General features: G+C 39.5%; 1 protein-coding gene across 3 annotated transcripts in view; it reads right to left on the bottom strand.

Moving 5' to 3' along the window:
- Positions 1-18,471, bottom strand: part of NELL1 (neural EGFL like 1) — an 872,742-nt gene that overhangs the window by 203,695 nt on the left and 650,576 nt on the right. For all 3 annotated transcript variants that reach the window (XM_060017348.1, XM_060017349.1, XM_060017350.1), the window contains one exon: positions 6,754-6,849. In XM_060017348.1, coding sequence (XP_059873331.1) covers positions 6,754-6,849 — 96 coding nt within the window. The remainder of the gene's footprint in view (positions 1-6,753; positions 6,850-18,471) is intronic.

The following is an 18,471-nucleotide window of genomic DNA, read 5'->3' as shown; positions in this document are numbered from 1 at the left end:
GGTCTGGCACTGCCTCGGTCACATAGCAGAGGAAAAAAAAAAAAAGATCACATTAAGAGAGGGCTGCGCTTGGACTGAAGGAGGGGAAAAGTGTCTGCTTTATTGGAATCCTACAGAAGAGCATCAGAGCGTCACCCTGATCTTATGTTAATCTTGCAGAGCAAAGGAGCCACAACAGAGAAGTGGCCTTTCACAAGCTCAGAGCTACAGAAGATCAAAGGATCGTCATGTCAAGGGAACTTCGTTTGGAAGTAATTCGTGATCAAAGGCCCTTACCAAAACACCTCACCAAGGAAGAACCAGCAACTGCGCATCGCTCGTCCAGAGGGCCTCAACACTAGAAACCCACTGTACTGGTTACGTGAGACCTTATCCTCTTTCCCACGAGATTATCTCACCCAGGATAAGATTTCTGACACCTATGAATTTTAAAATACGATACTGAAAGAGGAAAAGAGAAAGTGTCCACATCTCCTCAGTGCAGACTTCTCAGACTGCGGCAGGGACTCTACCAAATGCCTTAAACAGACTATTTCATATAACCTTACAATAATAATATGCAATAAGTAATACTGATATCCCTTTTTTAGTGGCGAACTGAAGCTTAGAAACATTATGTATATCTGATCTAATCTCATCGATTCTGGTAAATAGTGGAACCCAACCGAGACTGACCTAGAATGACGTCAGAGGGTGTGTTCTTACTCCTATTTTGTTTATTCTCTTCTCACCTTAGGTGCAACAAAGATGTTGAAAGGAATATATAAATCAATGCCCATCATCAAGTAGGAGAGTACGGTTTATTACCCACAGAAGAACATAAGGTATTTAGCCTTGCATGTAATCTGTTAGATTTAATTGCCCTTGAACACACGTAATACGAGCTAGAGGCAACAGGTTATTGGAAAGTGTGTAAAATTTGGATTCAGTCATGCATGGGTTAGAACCACAACTCCACTACTGACTGGGTGAGTAACACTTATACACATCCTCATATATGTTCCCTAGGGTGGGACTAGTTGCCTCACAAGAAATAACAAATGCAAAAGGTTGGGACTCATAATCCATGGGTAGTGGGCGGAAGTTTCACTTCACAGAGGCTACGTAATTCATGTCAGATCGAGTAGCAGAACACAGGCCTCTGTCCTTCCGTCTAGAAGTCTTTACACTATCCCAGGCTGCATCTTTATAGTCCAAATCGCTGTTTGTGAACAGAAGGCATAGCTCCCTACAATTATATTGAGATGACTTGAAAACTTGCTCTGTTCCAAGGAGATGAGAATGAAAAATGGTTTCAGGTATTTTTCCAGATGTCTGAAACCTGGCAAAATGGTGAGCCTGGCAGGACCATGGACAGGGTTTTGAAATTGCTCCAAAGAGGTCTGAGAGTTCAGTGACAACTCCATTTTGGAGCCACTGAGAAGCGTGTCACATCTTTAGTTCCATTTCTCCATCACGGCTGAAAAAAATAAAGTTGAGCGGGTGGAATTGAGAAGAGGAGGGGAACGAGATACTATAGGTTCAGCAGCTGAACCCAAGGCTGAGCTGCTTTAAACATGAATGATCTCAGTGCTGGTGGGTTTGGGCTCCTCCCATTCTCCGGCGCAATGCCTATCCTCTGCCATTCTCTATTTCTGGAAAGAACCAGTGCAAGGAATAGTTCCTCAAACAAATTTATACTCATCTGACTTCAATGAAATTTTTAAGAGGATCTGCATCTCTCCTTTTTTGGTGGGTTCAACTGGATGGGCAACTCAGAGAAAACTCAACTCCTAGTACTTCCCTTTTGTATGATGCCACAAAAATCCTGCTTACTCTTTCCTGGGCACCTGTTAGCTACACAACAATAGCAGCAACATTAATAACAGAAGCTGCTATTTACTGAGCATGCACCATGTGTCAGACAGCCTGAGAACGCTCGTGCTAAGAAAAGTTAAATAACTCTCCTAACTGCTGTGAATTTGCACTAATTCTCCTCCCAAATGCCCTCCCCAGAGTCCTGTTATACCTGGCAAGGAAATATCCTCTTCTCCACTTAGATAATGGAGCTACTATCCACCCTTGTAAAGACTCGTACAAAAATTTTCTCCATGACAGAGGTGAGCAGAGCAGTAGCAAATAGAACACTGGTAGAGCTCCATCAAAATTGGGGCAAGATTTAAAATTTGGAAAAATAGACAAGTTCTTTCTTCTGACCATTCTTTTTACTTGGTGGATGGACAATATACTCAGGGTAAACTACTACCCTCTGCCTATATATCTACAACGTCTTGAAGCACAGGGAAAAAAAGAGAATAAATTATCCTGCAAAAAGTCGTTTCCCTTTAGGAAAGGTTAAAAGGCCCCCAGTCATTGAGAAAAATGAAGTTCTTTTCATGAATTTTAAATTCTCTTTATGTTAAGCTTTTAAAAAATCATTTCTTATTACAAATATAATTTATATTTATTGTAGAAAAATTAGAAATTTCGGATAAGCAAAATAGAAAAAAATAACTAGAAATTATACTGTGAATGCACAATACTGTTCAACTTTTTTGCTATTTATTGATTACCCAGAAATAGAAACAGACTCACAGGTACAGAGAACAAACTAGTGGTTCCCCAAGGGGAGAGGGCTGGGGGAGGGGCAAGATAGGTGAAGGGGGTTTAGAGGTACAAACCACTAGATATAAAATAAATAAGTTACAAAAACATAACGTACAACACAGGGAATATAGTCAATATTTTATAATAACTTTGTATGGAGTATAGTCTATAAATATGTCAAACTACTAGGTTGCACACCTGAAGCTAATATAATATTGTTAAGTCAACTATACTTTAGCAAAAAAAAGAATTTTCTAATTACAATAAACCCAAAGTACTTCTAGAACTCCTGAAGAGATGCTTTAAAAATGATTTTCTGTCTCCTAAAAAATGCTTATATTTATATTTAGAAATATAAATATTTATATAAATATTTTATATTTTAATATTAGACATATAGATATATAAATTTTTAAAAGCCTGCTTAAAATGCTGCAAATATCCTACAGTGCACAGGACAGCCCTCTGCAATGAAGAATTATCTGTCCAAAATGTCAATAGTGTCAAGGTTAAGAAACCCTTCATTAGACAAGCTTGCTACCTTATATTTAATCTCTACTTGTTGCTTGCAAATTTGCTTAATGCTAAGTAGAAAACATTCACTTCTTAGAGGATGATCCTATGCTATTTTATGGTAAGTAACATACCTCTGGATTTAGTGTAACTCTTTGATTTTATATTTGAAAAGCCTCTAGGACGAATCGTATTGTTTCATTTTGTTTTGTATTTGGCTCCTTTACGTCAGTGTGGCATGATATCCTTTTAGCTCTCTAGGATTACAAAGAGATTTCACTGGCGGACCTTTTCTATCCTAAGAGTAACACAACTACTCTTCTTACTGGCTCTTCACTCATCTCTCTCTTTACACATCTCCATGTTAGATGTGAAACCAAATCAAAGCTAAGGGCACAGAGAAGGAACAAAGGGTAAGAGAAGAGCCAACGTAATACGTCGTCCAGAAACCAAGGGAGGTAAAATGTTTGCTTATCTTGAGTGGGGTTATGAAAAGTGTACATTTACTAAAATCTTATCAATGTAAAATAAATGCAGAGTTGTTCATCTCTGTGTTACACATCAAACGTGAGTGGAATTTTCAACTTCATTATGTTTCAGATAGGCATTTTCTTTTTCAGTGATTTAGCTGAATATACTTGAATTCTGAAAGGCTATCACAAGCAATGAATAAAACCAGTAATGGGGGGCGGGGGGCGGGGGCAAAAGAAACATTTTTAAAACTAAATGTAAGTGGATTCTATATAGCTCAAATGGGACCATTTAATTAGCCCTAAAATTAAAACAAACCAAATATGACATTTAATGTAACCATGCCATTAGACATTCACAATGCATTTGTATTTCCCCTTTGCACCTTGTGTCTCAAGGTATCTAGCATCACTATTCAATGTCAAGTGGAATTATTTAATGTTTATTGCTGACAGTGAGCACCACAAAATAATTCTGACAAGATATGGAACAGGCTTTTAGTGTTTGTCCTGTAATTCACCTAGATTCCTTGCACACAAGTGATTGGAAAAACATGTACTTTACGCTATCCATAAAAAAATCTCATAGAACTAGAATATTGGCCAATATTAAATGGAATCGTTTTGCTACAAATGGAGGACAACATCACATACAGAGAAACCTTATTTTATTCTTTTTTTTTTTTTTTTACCTTATAGCAACTGTATAAGTTTTCAAGAGTAAGTAATTCTCAATCTCAACTTTAATATTTATCTAGGAACCAATGACCTGCCAATGTCTGTCTTACTTTTGCCTCTGGTCTTGATTTTCTCCTTTATCTCGCTTTTTCCTGTTCCACGTTATGGACCAGAATGTAAGCACCGATTCAATCAGCCACTTATTGAGCAGAGCAAAGGAGAGAGGTCAAATCAGCAAGCCATCAGAAATCATAACTGATTCTTCCTGGGCTGCCACCGACTCAGGCCCTGGTCTAAGATCAATGCTCTCCTCCAATGCTTTATGATGCAAAAAGAATAAGAACTTTACAGTAGATACTCTGGTTAAATATCACTATGACAATATAAAAATGACTGGTTTATAACAAGCAACCCGAGGTGCTTGGTGAAAGTGCAGGCTCATGGACCCTCCCCCAGATATTCTGATTCACCAGGAGCCCAGATTTTACAGGAAGTTCATCATTATCCCTTTGAAAGACATGCAAGGATTTAAAATGTAGTTTGTGGAATACAAGTTGAGTTTTATTCTCAGTTCTAATACGGGCTCTGTAGCATTGCTTAAGTTACTTAATCTACCCAAGCTTTAGTCTGCCATCTATAAAATGAGCGTAATAATATCTATCTCTTTTGTTTGTTCTTAATATTAAAATGATCATTTAAAAGGTCTCATGCATAATTAGTACATGATAAATGGTATATCATTAGTAATATCAGAATCCCTCACCATCAGCATTACCATCATCACCATTCTGTCTCCATTAATTCCTGTATTCTAATTTTAGGGAAGCATAGCAGTTTTGGAGGAAATACTGAGAAACCTTTAGATTTTTTTTTTCATTTTAGAAAACCGAATTAAAATCAAATGCACTGCAATATGGTTATGTGTGCTAAGTGACTTTGCTTTTGACAAGAATCCTTCAGTTCCATGTGATAATTCTCTCATGCTGCTCGGAGGCGGAACTTGGCTCTATATGTCTTTTTTTTAAAGACAAACCAAGTAATTATTATTTAATAAATGTGACCTGATTTGTTGATAATATCACAAAATATGGAAACAATGATGCTCATTGTTGATTTCCTTGTTGAATAATTTATGTAGTTAAATTTTGACATGTTCTTAAAAGGATCAGGCTGCCTTATACATACACAGGCAGTGCAATGTAATATGTCAAACGAGTTGGGGTATAATAAACAGGCTCATTTAAAAAATTTATTATTTAGGGCTTCCCTGGTGGAGCAGTGGCTGAGAGTCCGCCTGCCGATACAGGGGACATGGGTTCGTGCCCCGGTCCGGGAGGATCCCACATGCCGCGAAGCGGCTGGGCCCGTGAGCCATGGCCGCTGAGCCTGCACGTCCGGAGCCTGTGCTCCGCAACGGGAGAGGCCACAGCGGTGAGAGGCCCACGTACCGCAAAAAAAAAAAAAAAAAAAAATTATTATTTAAATTCAGAAACCTTTAACATGAAGGCAAGGAAGCAAGAGCTTTGCTTAGATCTTTGGCATTAGATGAAAACATACTCCCCCTCATCTAATAATAGGGATAAGGACTATAGCACCATATTGCCATCATGCTATTGCTCTACTATGAGAAGTGTCCAGTGTGACATTCCAGACTCAGAAACACATAACACAGTGATTTTAACCTAATGAAGCTCATGGGAAAATACAATGAAATACTCAATTTCACATGGCATAAACCTCTTGTTTGCACTGATACATACACTGCCACTTTGGCACTGAATGTCGATTTCATTTACACACAGGTAGGAGGACTTCTCCAATTAATAAAAGAGCTAGATTTCACTAAATAGTGCCCAGTGGAAACACTACATTTACTGCAAATAGAAAGCTGTACATAATGGAATCTTACCAATACTAATTGGCTTATATTATCAGGTCCATGAATGATAATGTTCCTAGTAAACCAATATTATAATAAAATCCCAAGCACACCAATAAACCTGCTGCTGGGGTTATTTAATGTGCTTTTACACAAGGAGCATGTGGTTCTCATTTAGATTCCGTGGGTGCTGCAGATTGCTAGAACTCCAGTGGTTGCCTGTGACGCTACCCAATAGAGGATTAAGTGGAGCTGGTCAGTTTGTCAGCCTTTATCTCTAATTAGCACTAAAAATGCACACTGCAAACGGAGGCAGAGAAAAGACTCGACCTTGCTAAATTAGACACGCTGGAAGGAGGGCAAATGAAGCTCTATTTTCAGAAGGAGGATGCCTATTACACAGTCATCAAAAGGTACCCAACTTTAGGAGAGCCACATCCACCATCAAGACATAATGTATTAAGTCAACCCGCAGTACTATAGCTCCAGAGGAAGAGCCTCCATTCTCTCTGAAGCCTAGTCTCTCTCTCTCTCTCTCTCTCCCCCCAACCCCAACACACACACACACACACACACACACACACACACACACACACACACACAGAGACACACACCAGATGAGGTTACCTTTCTCGCAGCGGCTTCCTGTGAATCCAGGAGGACAGACACATTTGTTAGGAGCCACACATGTTCCACCATATCTGCAGCCCTCTTCGCAGAACGCTGTCACAAAAAGATAAGGGATTTCTCTTAGATAGAATGGCAATAAGGAAATTCATGGTAAATAGCATGGGCATTGAAACAATTCTTTCATTGTTGCACAGGGAATACATATCTATGTTGACAATATTTAAAAGTCACGGTATACAAAAAGAAATAAATGAAATAATACCTATTTCACTGGTTTACATCAGATCAATTGAACTAATGGATATAAAGTATTTGGTGCTAAATGGTAGCTAGTATGAAGAGCTCTTACAGTTGCTATTAGTATGATTATTGATATATTTGAAATCAAAGAATCAATTGAGGAACTAGAAAGGACAGGGTTAGGATAAAGGCAAAGGCATTTAAAATACTGTTTGGTAGATACTCTTTCTTACTAAGCATTTTTATTACAATAAAAATACTTTTACATTTTTTTAAAGATTTTCGGTAGTCAAAACAATTTTGAAGGACATAATAAATTTAACTAAGTGCTTACTTTTGAATATTTAAGATGTTTCCAACATTTCTATAATAAAAACAATGCCTTGTCCTTATAGACAAAATGTTTAACACATCTCAAATTATTCCTTCAGGGAAAGTGCCTCAATGTACGAATCCTATTTCAAGGGGTATAGACTTGATAAAGCTTTTTGATAAACATCGCAAAGTCATCCTAAGGCCATCTCCGCACTACCCTGCTAGCCTTAGATTAGTTCCCCTTATTACACACTAGCAGAGCATATTTCCATGCCCCTTTCCTTAGCAGTTTTAAATATAAATGTTCATTTATGCATAATTGATTACCATCTCCTCTTCCATCCACTGGACTACAAGACCTATCATGGCAAGTACTGTGATTATTTTTGCTCCCCGTGGCACCATAGTCTCAGAATCTGAGGCCACAGTAGATGCTCAAAAAATATTTGCTGAATGAATTAGTCTGTATTCTGCAGGTTGTTCTGACAGGAAAACACTTGTTCTCACAACTGTGCAAGAGTTCCATCTGAATAAGTTATTGTCAAACCCTGCTGGATAACCAATAATTTTATGTTCTTAACCTGCAAAATTTCTCATTAATGAAGATGACTGCAACTTGTTAATGCAGGATTTCTTTTATTCACATGAGAGCTCGGTGAGCAAATGTTTTGATTTTTAATTGCAGTTGGAAAATGTCACCCTGGAAAAATGTCATGGTTATGTTTGGCATCATCACATAAATAATATGGGTCGAACTTTAAAAAGCTCCATTATGTCTTTAGATAGCTGAATGCTAGTTCAAGTAAATAGAACTTCTCACAATATTGTCATTTTCCACATCATTTGATGTCCCTTGGATGATTTAACATTCTGTAGTTTAGCAATTAATTGTGAGCTCCTCTGTTTCTGCCAGAAGATATATAGTGTGTATCTGGGTATTCGAATACCATTTCCTATTTCCAGCATCTCAGTACCCTGAGACTAAGAAAAAAAAGCTTTAGACAACATCTACCTTGGTATGTTCATCAGAAACCAAATGCATATAAATATATGTATACAAATGTATATGAAATCTCTTGTCCCCCAAATCACACATTGTGGGCTCTGGTGACAAACATTTCAAGTTAGGTATTTAGAGTAGAGCTCTGCATCGAAGTTAACAACAGAACAAGAAACATTTTTTGCAAGCTAAGAATGACAGATGCAAATCTGGTAAAGAAAAGTTTCAAGCGGCACCCAAAGAAGGCAGGGGCTTGGACGCAGGAAGCTCAGCCTGGGTTTCTCTGTGGCACGAACAGCACGTGATCCAGATCTGTGTACACACATGTGCGCACGTGCGCGCACACACACATCAGCAGACATGGTTGGGAGACTTGGTGTTGTTTTATAATACACGTGTGCTCTTGATTTACTCACCTCTTAAACAGAAATGATAACAGATTTTGTGAAGAAAGCATACGTTTGTGATGTTCTAAGAATGTGCAGATAGAATAAATAGGATGCCATAAGGATAAAATGAGTCAATATTTGTAAGGGACTTAAAATAGTGTTTGGCACATAGTGGTAAGTATTTCGTAAATAAAATTAATTGGTTATGACTGTGAAACTTGTACAAATTGTCTAATACGCAGACAACATAAACCCATCCTATAAGGTGTTCAGCTTCACCAAGATGGGTTTAAGGCAACCCTTGTTCTTTTTTTTTTTTTTTTTTTTTTTTTGCGGTACGTGGGCCTCTCACTGTTGTGGCCTCTCCCGTTGCGGAGCACAGGCTCTGGACGCGCAGGCTCAGCGGCCATGGCTCACGGGCCCAGCCACTCCGCGGCATGTGGGATCTTCCCGGACCGGGGCACGAACCTGCGTCCCCTGCATCGTTAGGCGGACCCTCAACCACTGCGCCACCAGGGAAGCCCACAACCCTTGTTCTTTGTGCTTGATTTAGTTTCTCAAAAGAGTAGTAGTAGGCCTTATCATCAAATATCAGATAGGTGTTACTGTTTCCAAATAAAAATGGTGAAATGGGGCCTCAGAAATCAAGTGCCCTCTGTAAGCTGCACAGATGATAAGCAGCAGAGCCAAGATTCAAACAAAGACTTGTTTGGCTTCAAAGTCTTACCTCCTCTTTATAAGATACAGTGCAGATTCCCCTGCAATCTGGTATTCACATAGGCAGGTTTATTCCCTTTTTGAATAGTCTCATAAGGGCTAAGAGAACTGACTACAAATTGGAAGAAAACAATATCTCCCAAATTTCACACATTGCATTGAAGAAGGGGTGTAGGGAGTTGTGCAACTTCATGCACCTATTACTTAAACTCCATTTTTGTCCATTTTAAGTCACATTTCACCCAATTGCACATACTGCTTCTATTGGAACTTATCTGGAATAAAGAAATTCACTGCCTACTTGAATCTTAGGTAATATGCCAAAAATTTCAAAAAAAACACAAAAGCAAATTAAAAAGGAGCATGTCATCCAAAACTTAAGCTACTCTGGAGAAATCAAGATCAGTGCGAGTTTTCTTTGAAACCTCATAAAACATCAAAACACACTATTGGATCCTAGTCTAAAAATTGTGCACACATTATTTATATCTGGATAGGCCCTTCTGGATCAACTATGAACCTAGCATTTCTTCTGGCACTCATAGGACCTATAATTTGCACGACATGACTTAGTTGATGGCATAACCAGAACAAGAAGCCAGGTCACCTTCTATACCTCTTTCTAGCTTATGAGAAGACAGGATGGTAGAAACCACACGGTCCAAATCCTTGCTCTGTATTTATTAGCTGTGTGACCTAAGCAAATAATTTCACTCCTCTGGACCTCAGTTTTCTCAAGAGCAAAGCAATAATGATAATAATGAAAACACCATGCTGTGCAGGTTAAATTAAACTACCAACGTAAACCACCCAGCACAGGGCACTGCAAGTGGAATAAGCTTAAAACTGGATGTGACTGTCTTAACTTACCACCAGGCCTTTGCTTTTCCAAATACCAGTACTATAACGCACCAGTTCCTCATCTAGATTCTGGAGATGCAGCGGTGAAAGATCCCTATGCTATGGTACTTATTCTTTAGTAAGGGCTAATTGTCCCTCCTTCGTTGACTTGGTGACCCCAGCAGTATCATGTGGTTTGCCATGGGACTTGGAATCATAGCTCTTGTGCAAACTCAGAAGAACTCAGGCACCATGGGTGTGTCACTCCTTTGTCGACCACTTTCTAGATTCCGAAGTATGGCTTGTAGACCGCAGATATTCAATGAGATTACAAACTTGAATCTGTCATTATAATGGCATTTGTTATTAACTGCTACCCTGGGGGAGATATTGGATCAGATCAACTCTAAAATGGTATGATTCTATTTTTGAAAGGACTCTTCCTGCTGCGCAATAAAATAAATTAAAAAATTCAAAACTGAGGGAGTTTATCCAAAGAAAGACCACTTTTTTTTTTTTTTTTTTTGCGGTACGCGGACCTCTCACTGCTGTGGCCTCTCCCGTTGCGGAGCACAGGCTCCGGACGCGCAGGCTCAGCGGCCATGGCTCATGGGCCCAGCCGCTCCGCGGCATGTGGGATCCTCCCGGACTGGGGCACGAACCTGCGTCCCCTGCATCGGCAGGCGGACTCTCAACCACTGCGCCACCAGGGAAGCCCAAGACTACTTTTTATATTTAAAAAATTATTAGCATGTGAAACAAAACTTGGACTTTAAGGGGAACAGAATGAGAAACTGGGCTTGCGGATGCCAGGTTTGTGGATGCCTAGTATTATCACCATGTGCTCAATTTGACAAAAATAGTTTTACACTAATAAAAAAAGTAATAGCCCTCCAAGTTCTAAACACTTGGTATGATACTCTTAAAGTATAACTGGCATATATTTAATTTCTAGGGACACCCTGTATTCTGAAAAAATAAGGAAACATATCAACACCATCTGGTAGAGGTAAACCCTTTTCCCTCCCTCCTGGTTTCCTTGAGAAAGCATTTTCCTTAAGCTCATTTCTGCCCTCTCTTTGCCAGCTTTGCTCATTCTGTCCCTGGGGAGGTAGAGAGATTTATTCTATTGGTAAATTTGGAAACAATATATATCAGGATGATGTCCCTTGGGTTGGGAGAAACAGGAGAATGGGCTGAGAAAAACTATCATTAGGAGTGAGTAATATTTACATTTCTAGTTTTATTTTCGATGGTGAGTTAGTAGGTGTGAATTTCATTATTAAAAATAACTATCAAGATATCAAAATAAATAAAAGCTGGCCACCATGGACCAATGGTTACAAGGTATCATAAACCAAAGATTATAATTAATTTGACTATATGCACCTAAATTCCAAAGGGGGGGGAAATATTTAACATCTGGTCATGCTCAGTAAAGCTCCATGCCTACCTCGCTTCTCTCTTGGGAGTGAGATGCCTTCAAATGGTATCAATTTTCCTTACTTCCCTGATGATGCCTTTCTCCCTGGGATTCAGTGGGTAAGCTGGTCTTATTCTGTGTTTATTCTTAGCAAACCAGCTTGACTTACAGACTTAAACTCGTGTTCTCCAATCCAGCCTTGTCAATAATAAAGGTGAGATCACCCCCCTCCACCATGTCTGCTTTTTGGTTTATTCCTCACCTTGTTCAGAACAAAATATTTATCAAAGATCCCCTCAAACATTTTGGTTGTTACAAGATGGCAGGTAGGGTCAGTGTGCTACTGGCATTTGGTGGGTAGAGGACAGGGATGTTCCTAAATATCCTACAATGCACAAGACAATCTTGCAGAGCAAAAAAATTATCTGGCCCAAAACATCAGTAGTGTTGCAGGTGAGAAACTCCACTCCGACTTTACACAATTAAGTCTATGGAGTACCTCCATGAGTAAAATTAGGTTACTTTAATCCCTTTTTGCATCCTCCCAAAGTCTCCCCTCAAGGGTGTAAAATATAAAGGTAAGAGTGAAAACCATCCAGATAGCTACCCTGATATATAAAACCAAACATCCAGATGTCTGCAGTTCTCACTTTTCATCATTCTGGCCTCAAGCACACAATATACTGCATAACTTAATATTTAATTATTGGCCCCTAAATCACCTTCACTCCTATCACTTACTATTTGTGTTTGTATCTGCGGCTCTGCTAGCCTTTTCCACTCTTCTTTTCAACAGTATTAATAATAATGACAACAATAGTGACAGTCAATTCCATTTATCGAAGACCCATTAAGTACCTTATAGACCTAATATTCCATTTCATCTTCACAGCAATGCTGTGCATTTCTCACGCTATTCTCCTTTTCAGATGAGAAAGCTAGCTTAGAGAAGTAAGGTGAGTTACCAAAGGTCGCACCACTACTGAGTGGCATCCTGGGTTTCAAGCTCAGTCCTAACAACGTCACTAAGCAGTCTCCATTTAGGGGTTAGCCACCTACTCTGTGTAGATAATGTGCTGAGTGCTGAGAAGTCTAAAAGGAGACATGAAAATTGCCTCCATGCCCAAGAAGCTCACGATCGAGTAGCAGAGAATGGCACATATAAAACCAAGCACATTCAAATGTGATCTGTGCCCCTGTAGCAGTACGAATAAAGTACTGAGAGAACGTGGAGAAGAACGTGATTAACTGTGCCTGGTGCACCTGGGCAAAGCTTTGCAACAGCTAGCATTTGAGCTGGGCCTGGAAGAAGGAATGGGATTTTTGCCAGGTGGAGAAGCACAGGGAAAGAGACAGTTCAGGTCATGGTTTTGTCCTGCAGAAAGGTAACAAATAAATGAAGAAAATGAACAGGTGCTGATAGCTCACATCAAGGTTAGAGACTGAACATTAGAACAGAACACAGTAAGCCATGTGGGGAAGCAGGGGCGTTTTACAATCTGTGAGCCATCCTCCCCATCATGCCATCTCTCATCCACTTTCCAGATTTGTTACCTACCTTAAGGTACAATAGTGTCTTGCCTGGGTATCTGCATATAGACTTTTCCATTTTTCTATCCATTATTCTAGTTGGTTTAAAACAGTGCTTTGCTGATCTTTTTTTATTACACTAAATAGTTAGCAATAAGTTTTACATCAGAAACCCCATACGTACACACACAGACAACCACAAATATAAAATGTACTCTTAGTATGTGTAATGCGTTCTGGTATTTTCTATCATATTGCCTTGCATTATACTGTACTGTACTGCCTTCCATGTATGGTATTGTATTATATTCTGTTGTACGTAATTTATAAATGCAGCTATGAATCAACGACTTGCTTTCCCAACCCACTAAAACTGCGGTTTAAACCATGTACTTGTTTCATACATTCTTGGTGATAGCCACATTTTTCTAGTCCATAGCATTTTGTGATAGGATGTGGGCATAGAGTCACTTTTAGATTAACCTTGAAATCTTCACATTGAGATGTTGGTTTTAGCTCTAGAAAGACTGAAAAGATAAGAAAATGTCTACAAGTGTTATTTTCTATGGATGTAGTTACAACTGAGATCATATGGCCTGCAAAGCTGAAATATTTGCTCACTAGGCTTTTATAGAAAATCTGTTACAGAAGGTGAACTAGACAGGAGTGGCATAGCTTGAAGGGAGAGATAATGCATCCTTCTGCATTTGGGGGGTGCTATATATATGTTTCTATAACTGGACTATGAGATTCTTAAGGGCCATGGTCATGTTTATTGCAACTCTGCCTTCCTCTATATCATCCTGAACTCTGGTGATACTGAACCCATATTTCTTGGTAGAGTAATTTAATTATATAGAGAAAATAAAAAGTTTGAGAAGACGGTCTTGTGTACAAACTAACTATATCGTGAAATTTGAGGTAAACATTTGACCAAGTCAGATCATTCCAGCTTTACAAATTTATCAGTCATCTACTGTGTGCTTGACACCAGATACTCTAAACAGATATGATCCCTGTTTTCCAGGATCTGGGATTCTAACACAAGGATTCTCCCTGAGGGCAATATCCCCCCCCAGGGGATATCTGGAAATGTCTGGAGACATTTTTAGTTGTTACACCTGGAGGAATGCTACTGGTGGGTAGAAATCAGGGGTACTGCTAAACATCCTACAGGCACAGGGCAGCCTCACAACAAAGAATTATCCAGCTCAAAATGTCAGTATGATGAAAGTTGAGAGAAGACAGTCCCTTAATTTAGTAATTAATAAACACTTATTGAGTACCCTCTGTACCAAGGATTATTCTGAGAACCAGGGCTCAGACAGACAGATAAAAACATGTCAACATATGGGTTTATATTCTAGCAGGAAGATACAGAATAACAAAATAAACATGTCAGTGAGATGGCAAATTAGATGATGACAAGTGTTATGGTCAAAAATAGAGCAGACCAGGGGGATATGAAGTACGCCAGCGGGGAAGGTTGTAATTGAACAGGGTAACCACGGAAGGCACTAAGACAGTGGCATTTGAGAAAAGACCCAAAGAGGAGAAAGAGTGAGCCATGCAGTTATCAGGCAGAAGAGTGCTCCAAGCAGAGGATACCACAAGTGCAAAGGCCCTAAGGAGCAGATTGCTAGGATCGCATAATGCTTTACAGATCCTAGCAATACACAAAACCAAAAGGAGGCAGAAAGAAGGAAAGGGTTGTTTCTGCCTGGAAGGTCAAGAATGGCTCCAAAGAAGAGCTGCTGCCTCAGCTGAATCAGAAAAATAAATAATAAACCATCAGGCAGCTTGGGGCCAAGGGTGTTAAAGTCAGGAGGAAGGAACAGTGTCTGCAAAGGTACAGAGGCATGGAGCACAACTGAGTGGAACTAAAAGAGGCTTCAGCTGCCTGGAAGAGGGGCTGTGAGGAACGAGGAGTGGGGGGGATTAGCTGGGATATCATGAACGCAGGATGTGTGCTACTTCACAGACAGGCCACTTCTGCTCTGCCTGTCTCACCAGATACCCACTGGTCTTATGAAGGATTTAGGACTGCCAATATTATCTTATTTTTCCCCAACTCACTTTCATTCAGAACAAGAGTGGTCTCTTTCTTAGGAAGGCAGAATCAAAATATTGAATATGAATCCATTTTTATGATGTTAAAATCTCTGAAATGTAGAACTGGAAGAATCATCTAAAAGGGAGAACAACTCAACAGGAAATTACTGAGAACTTGGGAATGAGGGATATTCAGCCTCTGGGGGGGTGCCCCTGGGGGGTGGGGTCAATCACTGACACATCACCCAAACAACCGGGGTGCCTCGGTAAGTCTTTCAGGACCACCTATGGCTCAGTGAGCGGTTAAGAGCATGACTCTGGAAAGAGAGACCTAGGTTCCAGTCATGGTTCCAGCCCTTATTAGCTGGTTGATTTCTTTTCCTAGCTTTACTGAGATATAATTGACATACAACATTGTGTAAGTTTAAAGTGTACAACATGCTGGTGTGATACATTTATATATTGCAAAATGATTACCATTGTGATTATTTTTGGAAAGTTCCTTCATCTCCTTGAGCATCAAACTTCTTTCTAACTTTCTTTCTAATTTTTATTTTTTTATTGAAGTATAGTTGATTTACAATGTTGTGATAGTTTCAGGTGTAAAATGATTCAGCTCTATACATATATATGTATATACATATATATACATTCTTGTTCACATTCTTTCCCCTTACAGGTCATTACAAAATATTGAATGTAGTTCTCTGTGCTACACAGTAGGTCCTTGCTGCTTATCTATTTTACATATAGTAATGTGTATATGTTAATCCCAAACCCTTAATTTATCCCTCCCCCCCCATTTCCCCTTTGGTAACATAAATTTGTTCTCTATGTCTGTAAGTCTACTTTTGCTTTGTATTTAAAGAAAAAAAAAAGATACAAATGAACTTACATTCATACTCCTTACCTGTATAACTAGGTCACTAAGAGAACCTACATCATACTGATACTACCGGGCTTAAGTAAGATAGTGCAGGTAAAGTACTTGACATAATGCCCTGACATCGTAAGCACTCGGTAAATGTTAGCTCTTTTTAAATCTGTCAATCTCTTTCTCTCCAGGTTAATTAATATAGTACAGCATTTTCTTTCAAATATCAAAACTCTTCACAGCCTACCTTCCCTAACTGGTACACAAATCGATGGCAGAGTTTGAGAGCTTGTTGAGCACTGGAATCAATAACAAAGAAAATGATGAACGGGATTAAGACAAAAACCCAAGAAGAGGAACAGAATGAGAGATGGTGTTCAAATTTCCAAAAGCAAAATTCAGGAAGTTAGTTCGGGACTCCCTACAATGTACAAACTAGGGCAACAGTCAAATTACATCTTTGCAACAAAAACTCTGAAAGCAATTCAAAATTTGGTGTTCAGCGTTTACTGGAGCATTAGGAAATGGGAGCCTGCAAGTGCTAGCTGTGAAAAGCAGTTGAGGAGAAAGCCTGGGGTGCGAGGGTCAGAAGGTTCCCTGCTGTACTGCCATACTGGAGCCCAACACATCTATTACCCCTGGAGGTCACAGTCCAGAGACTTTAAGAAATAATTCCAGCAAGCTCTCCCAGGAAAATTCACTATGTGATTTTTATATAACCGCATGGAATTAGACGTTAAATCTTGAGTGAGATACGGATCCCAGCTGCAGTGACAGAAGCTGGGTAATTCGGGTGGACCCAAGTTCCCAAGAGAGCTCTTCAATTTCCCACCTCCATCTTGGAACTTGAACAGTTTCCCAGATTTGTAAAGAGTTTTAAGCTTTTGTTTTAGAAAGTGCTTCATAAGAATCTTGAATGGTGATTTGTAATGGTACCTTCATTCTGTAAATGGGAAAACTGAGAGGAGAGAAGTAGATGACCTGCTCAAGAGAAAGTTAATTAGGAAGCAGAGACAAAGAATTTCAGGCTCTGGGATTCTAAAACAGCATCAGGTATCTGAGAAGTGATGCCAACTTTACCCAATGGGTGAAAACTAGTTTGGGGATTTAGATTGTGGGGAGGGAAGGAGAGAAGGTAGAAATAAGGGAGGAGAGAAGGATGAAAGCATAAAAAGAATAGAGGAATGAAGAAGAATTAACTTAGCAATCAGACCCTGCAGCAAACACCGCTCTCTGCACCCACACTCTGTAATACCTACCACAGACAGACACCTAGGCTGTCAGATGAGAGGCTTTCAGAAATGGGCACCATGACTGCTGATCTCACATCTGCCATTTTCTAGCTGTGTGACCTGGGGCTGATCTAGAAATATCAGTGAACTTTATTTCCCTCACGACAAAATTGAAAGAAAAATACCCTCCTCATTACATGGTTGTTATGAGGAATAAAGGTCAAATGCTTAGTCCCAGGTACTCAAACGATTTTAATTATTATTATTAGTTACATACTTATATACACAGTGGGGAAACCCATTTGAGGACAAATACACTGATGTGGGGAACCAAGGGTAAATGAAACCCTAATTCACAGGGCTATCAGGCTACATTTGTATTTTGTTGAAAATGTACTGCTTTTCAGTTCCATGCTGGAAGGTCCCGACCAATGAATCCAGAGTTAGAATTATTAATTATCATGTTGTAGAATGCAAAGGAATTCCAAAGAGTGCTGCTTGCTGGTGGACTCAAAACATATATTTGACCTTTCCTTGGCTGCCTTCAAAGTCAAAACCCAGGGTCCTCTTAGGCGAGCCTGCCTGATTAATGGCTGCTTTCATGTTCATACACACCCACCGGGCCTCTAGCCTTCACCACCGCCTGGTTATCTGTATGGTCTAGATGTTTAGCTATATCTCATCTACAACATGAGCTGCCCTCATTCTTCAGCCAGTGTTCCTTTTGAAATATTTAAGCTCAAATCCCTCTAAACGTATTTCTAATTTATAGCCAGCATGGTACAGGTAAAAAGAACACAGCCCCTGGAATCAGAGAAACCTGGATTAAATCACTAGCTGTGTGACCTTCCGCTAAATTACTCACCTTCTCTGAGCCTCTGTGGGCTCACTTGTGAAATGAAGACATAAATACCTCTTCATCAAATTTGTTTCAAAGTTAAATGACAATATAAACATGAAAGCAAGTGGCACAGAGCCTGATACATTGCCTTCCTCTCCAGATTTGTCCCTTGCCACTTTCACTGGCTGCCTTACCGCCCCAGGCACAGTTCCCCACACAGGCTGAGCTTGCTTTTGTATCCATCTGGTTAGCCCAAATGATG

The sequence above is a fragment of the Delphinus delphis genome, chromosome 8, assembly GCF_949987515.2.
Source record: "Delphinus delphis chromosome 8, mDelDel1.2, whole genome shotgun sequence".
Taxonomy (NCBI): Eukaryota; Metazoa; Chordata; class Mammalia; order Artiodactyla; family Delphinidae; genus Delphinus; species Delphinus delphis.
The sequence above is the reverse complement of the archived record's forward strand: the minus strand, read 5'-3'. Positions and strand labels throughout refer to the sequence as shown.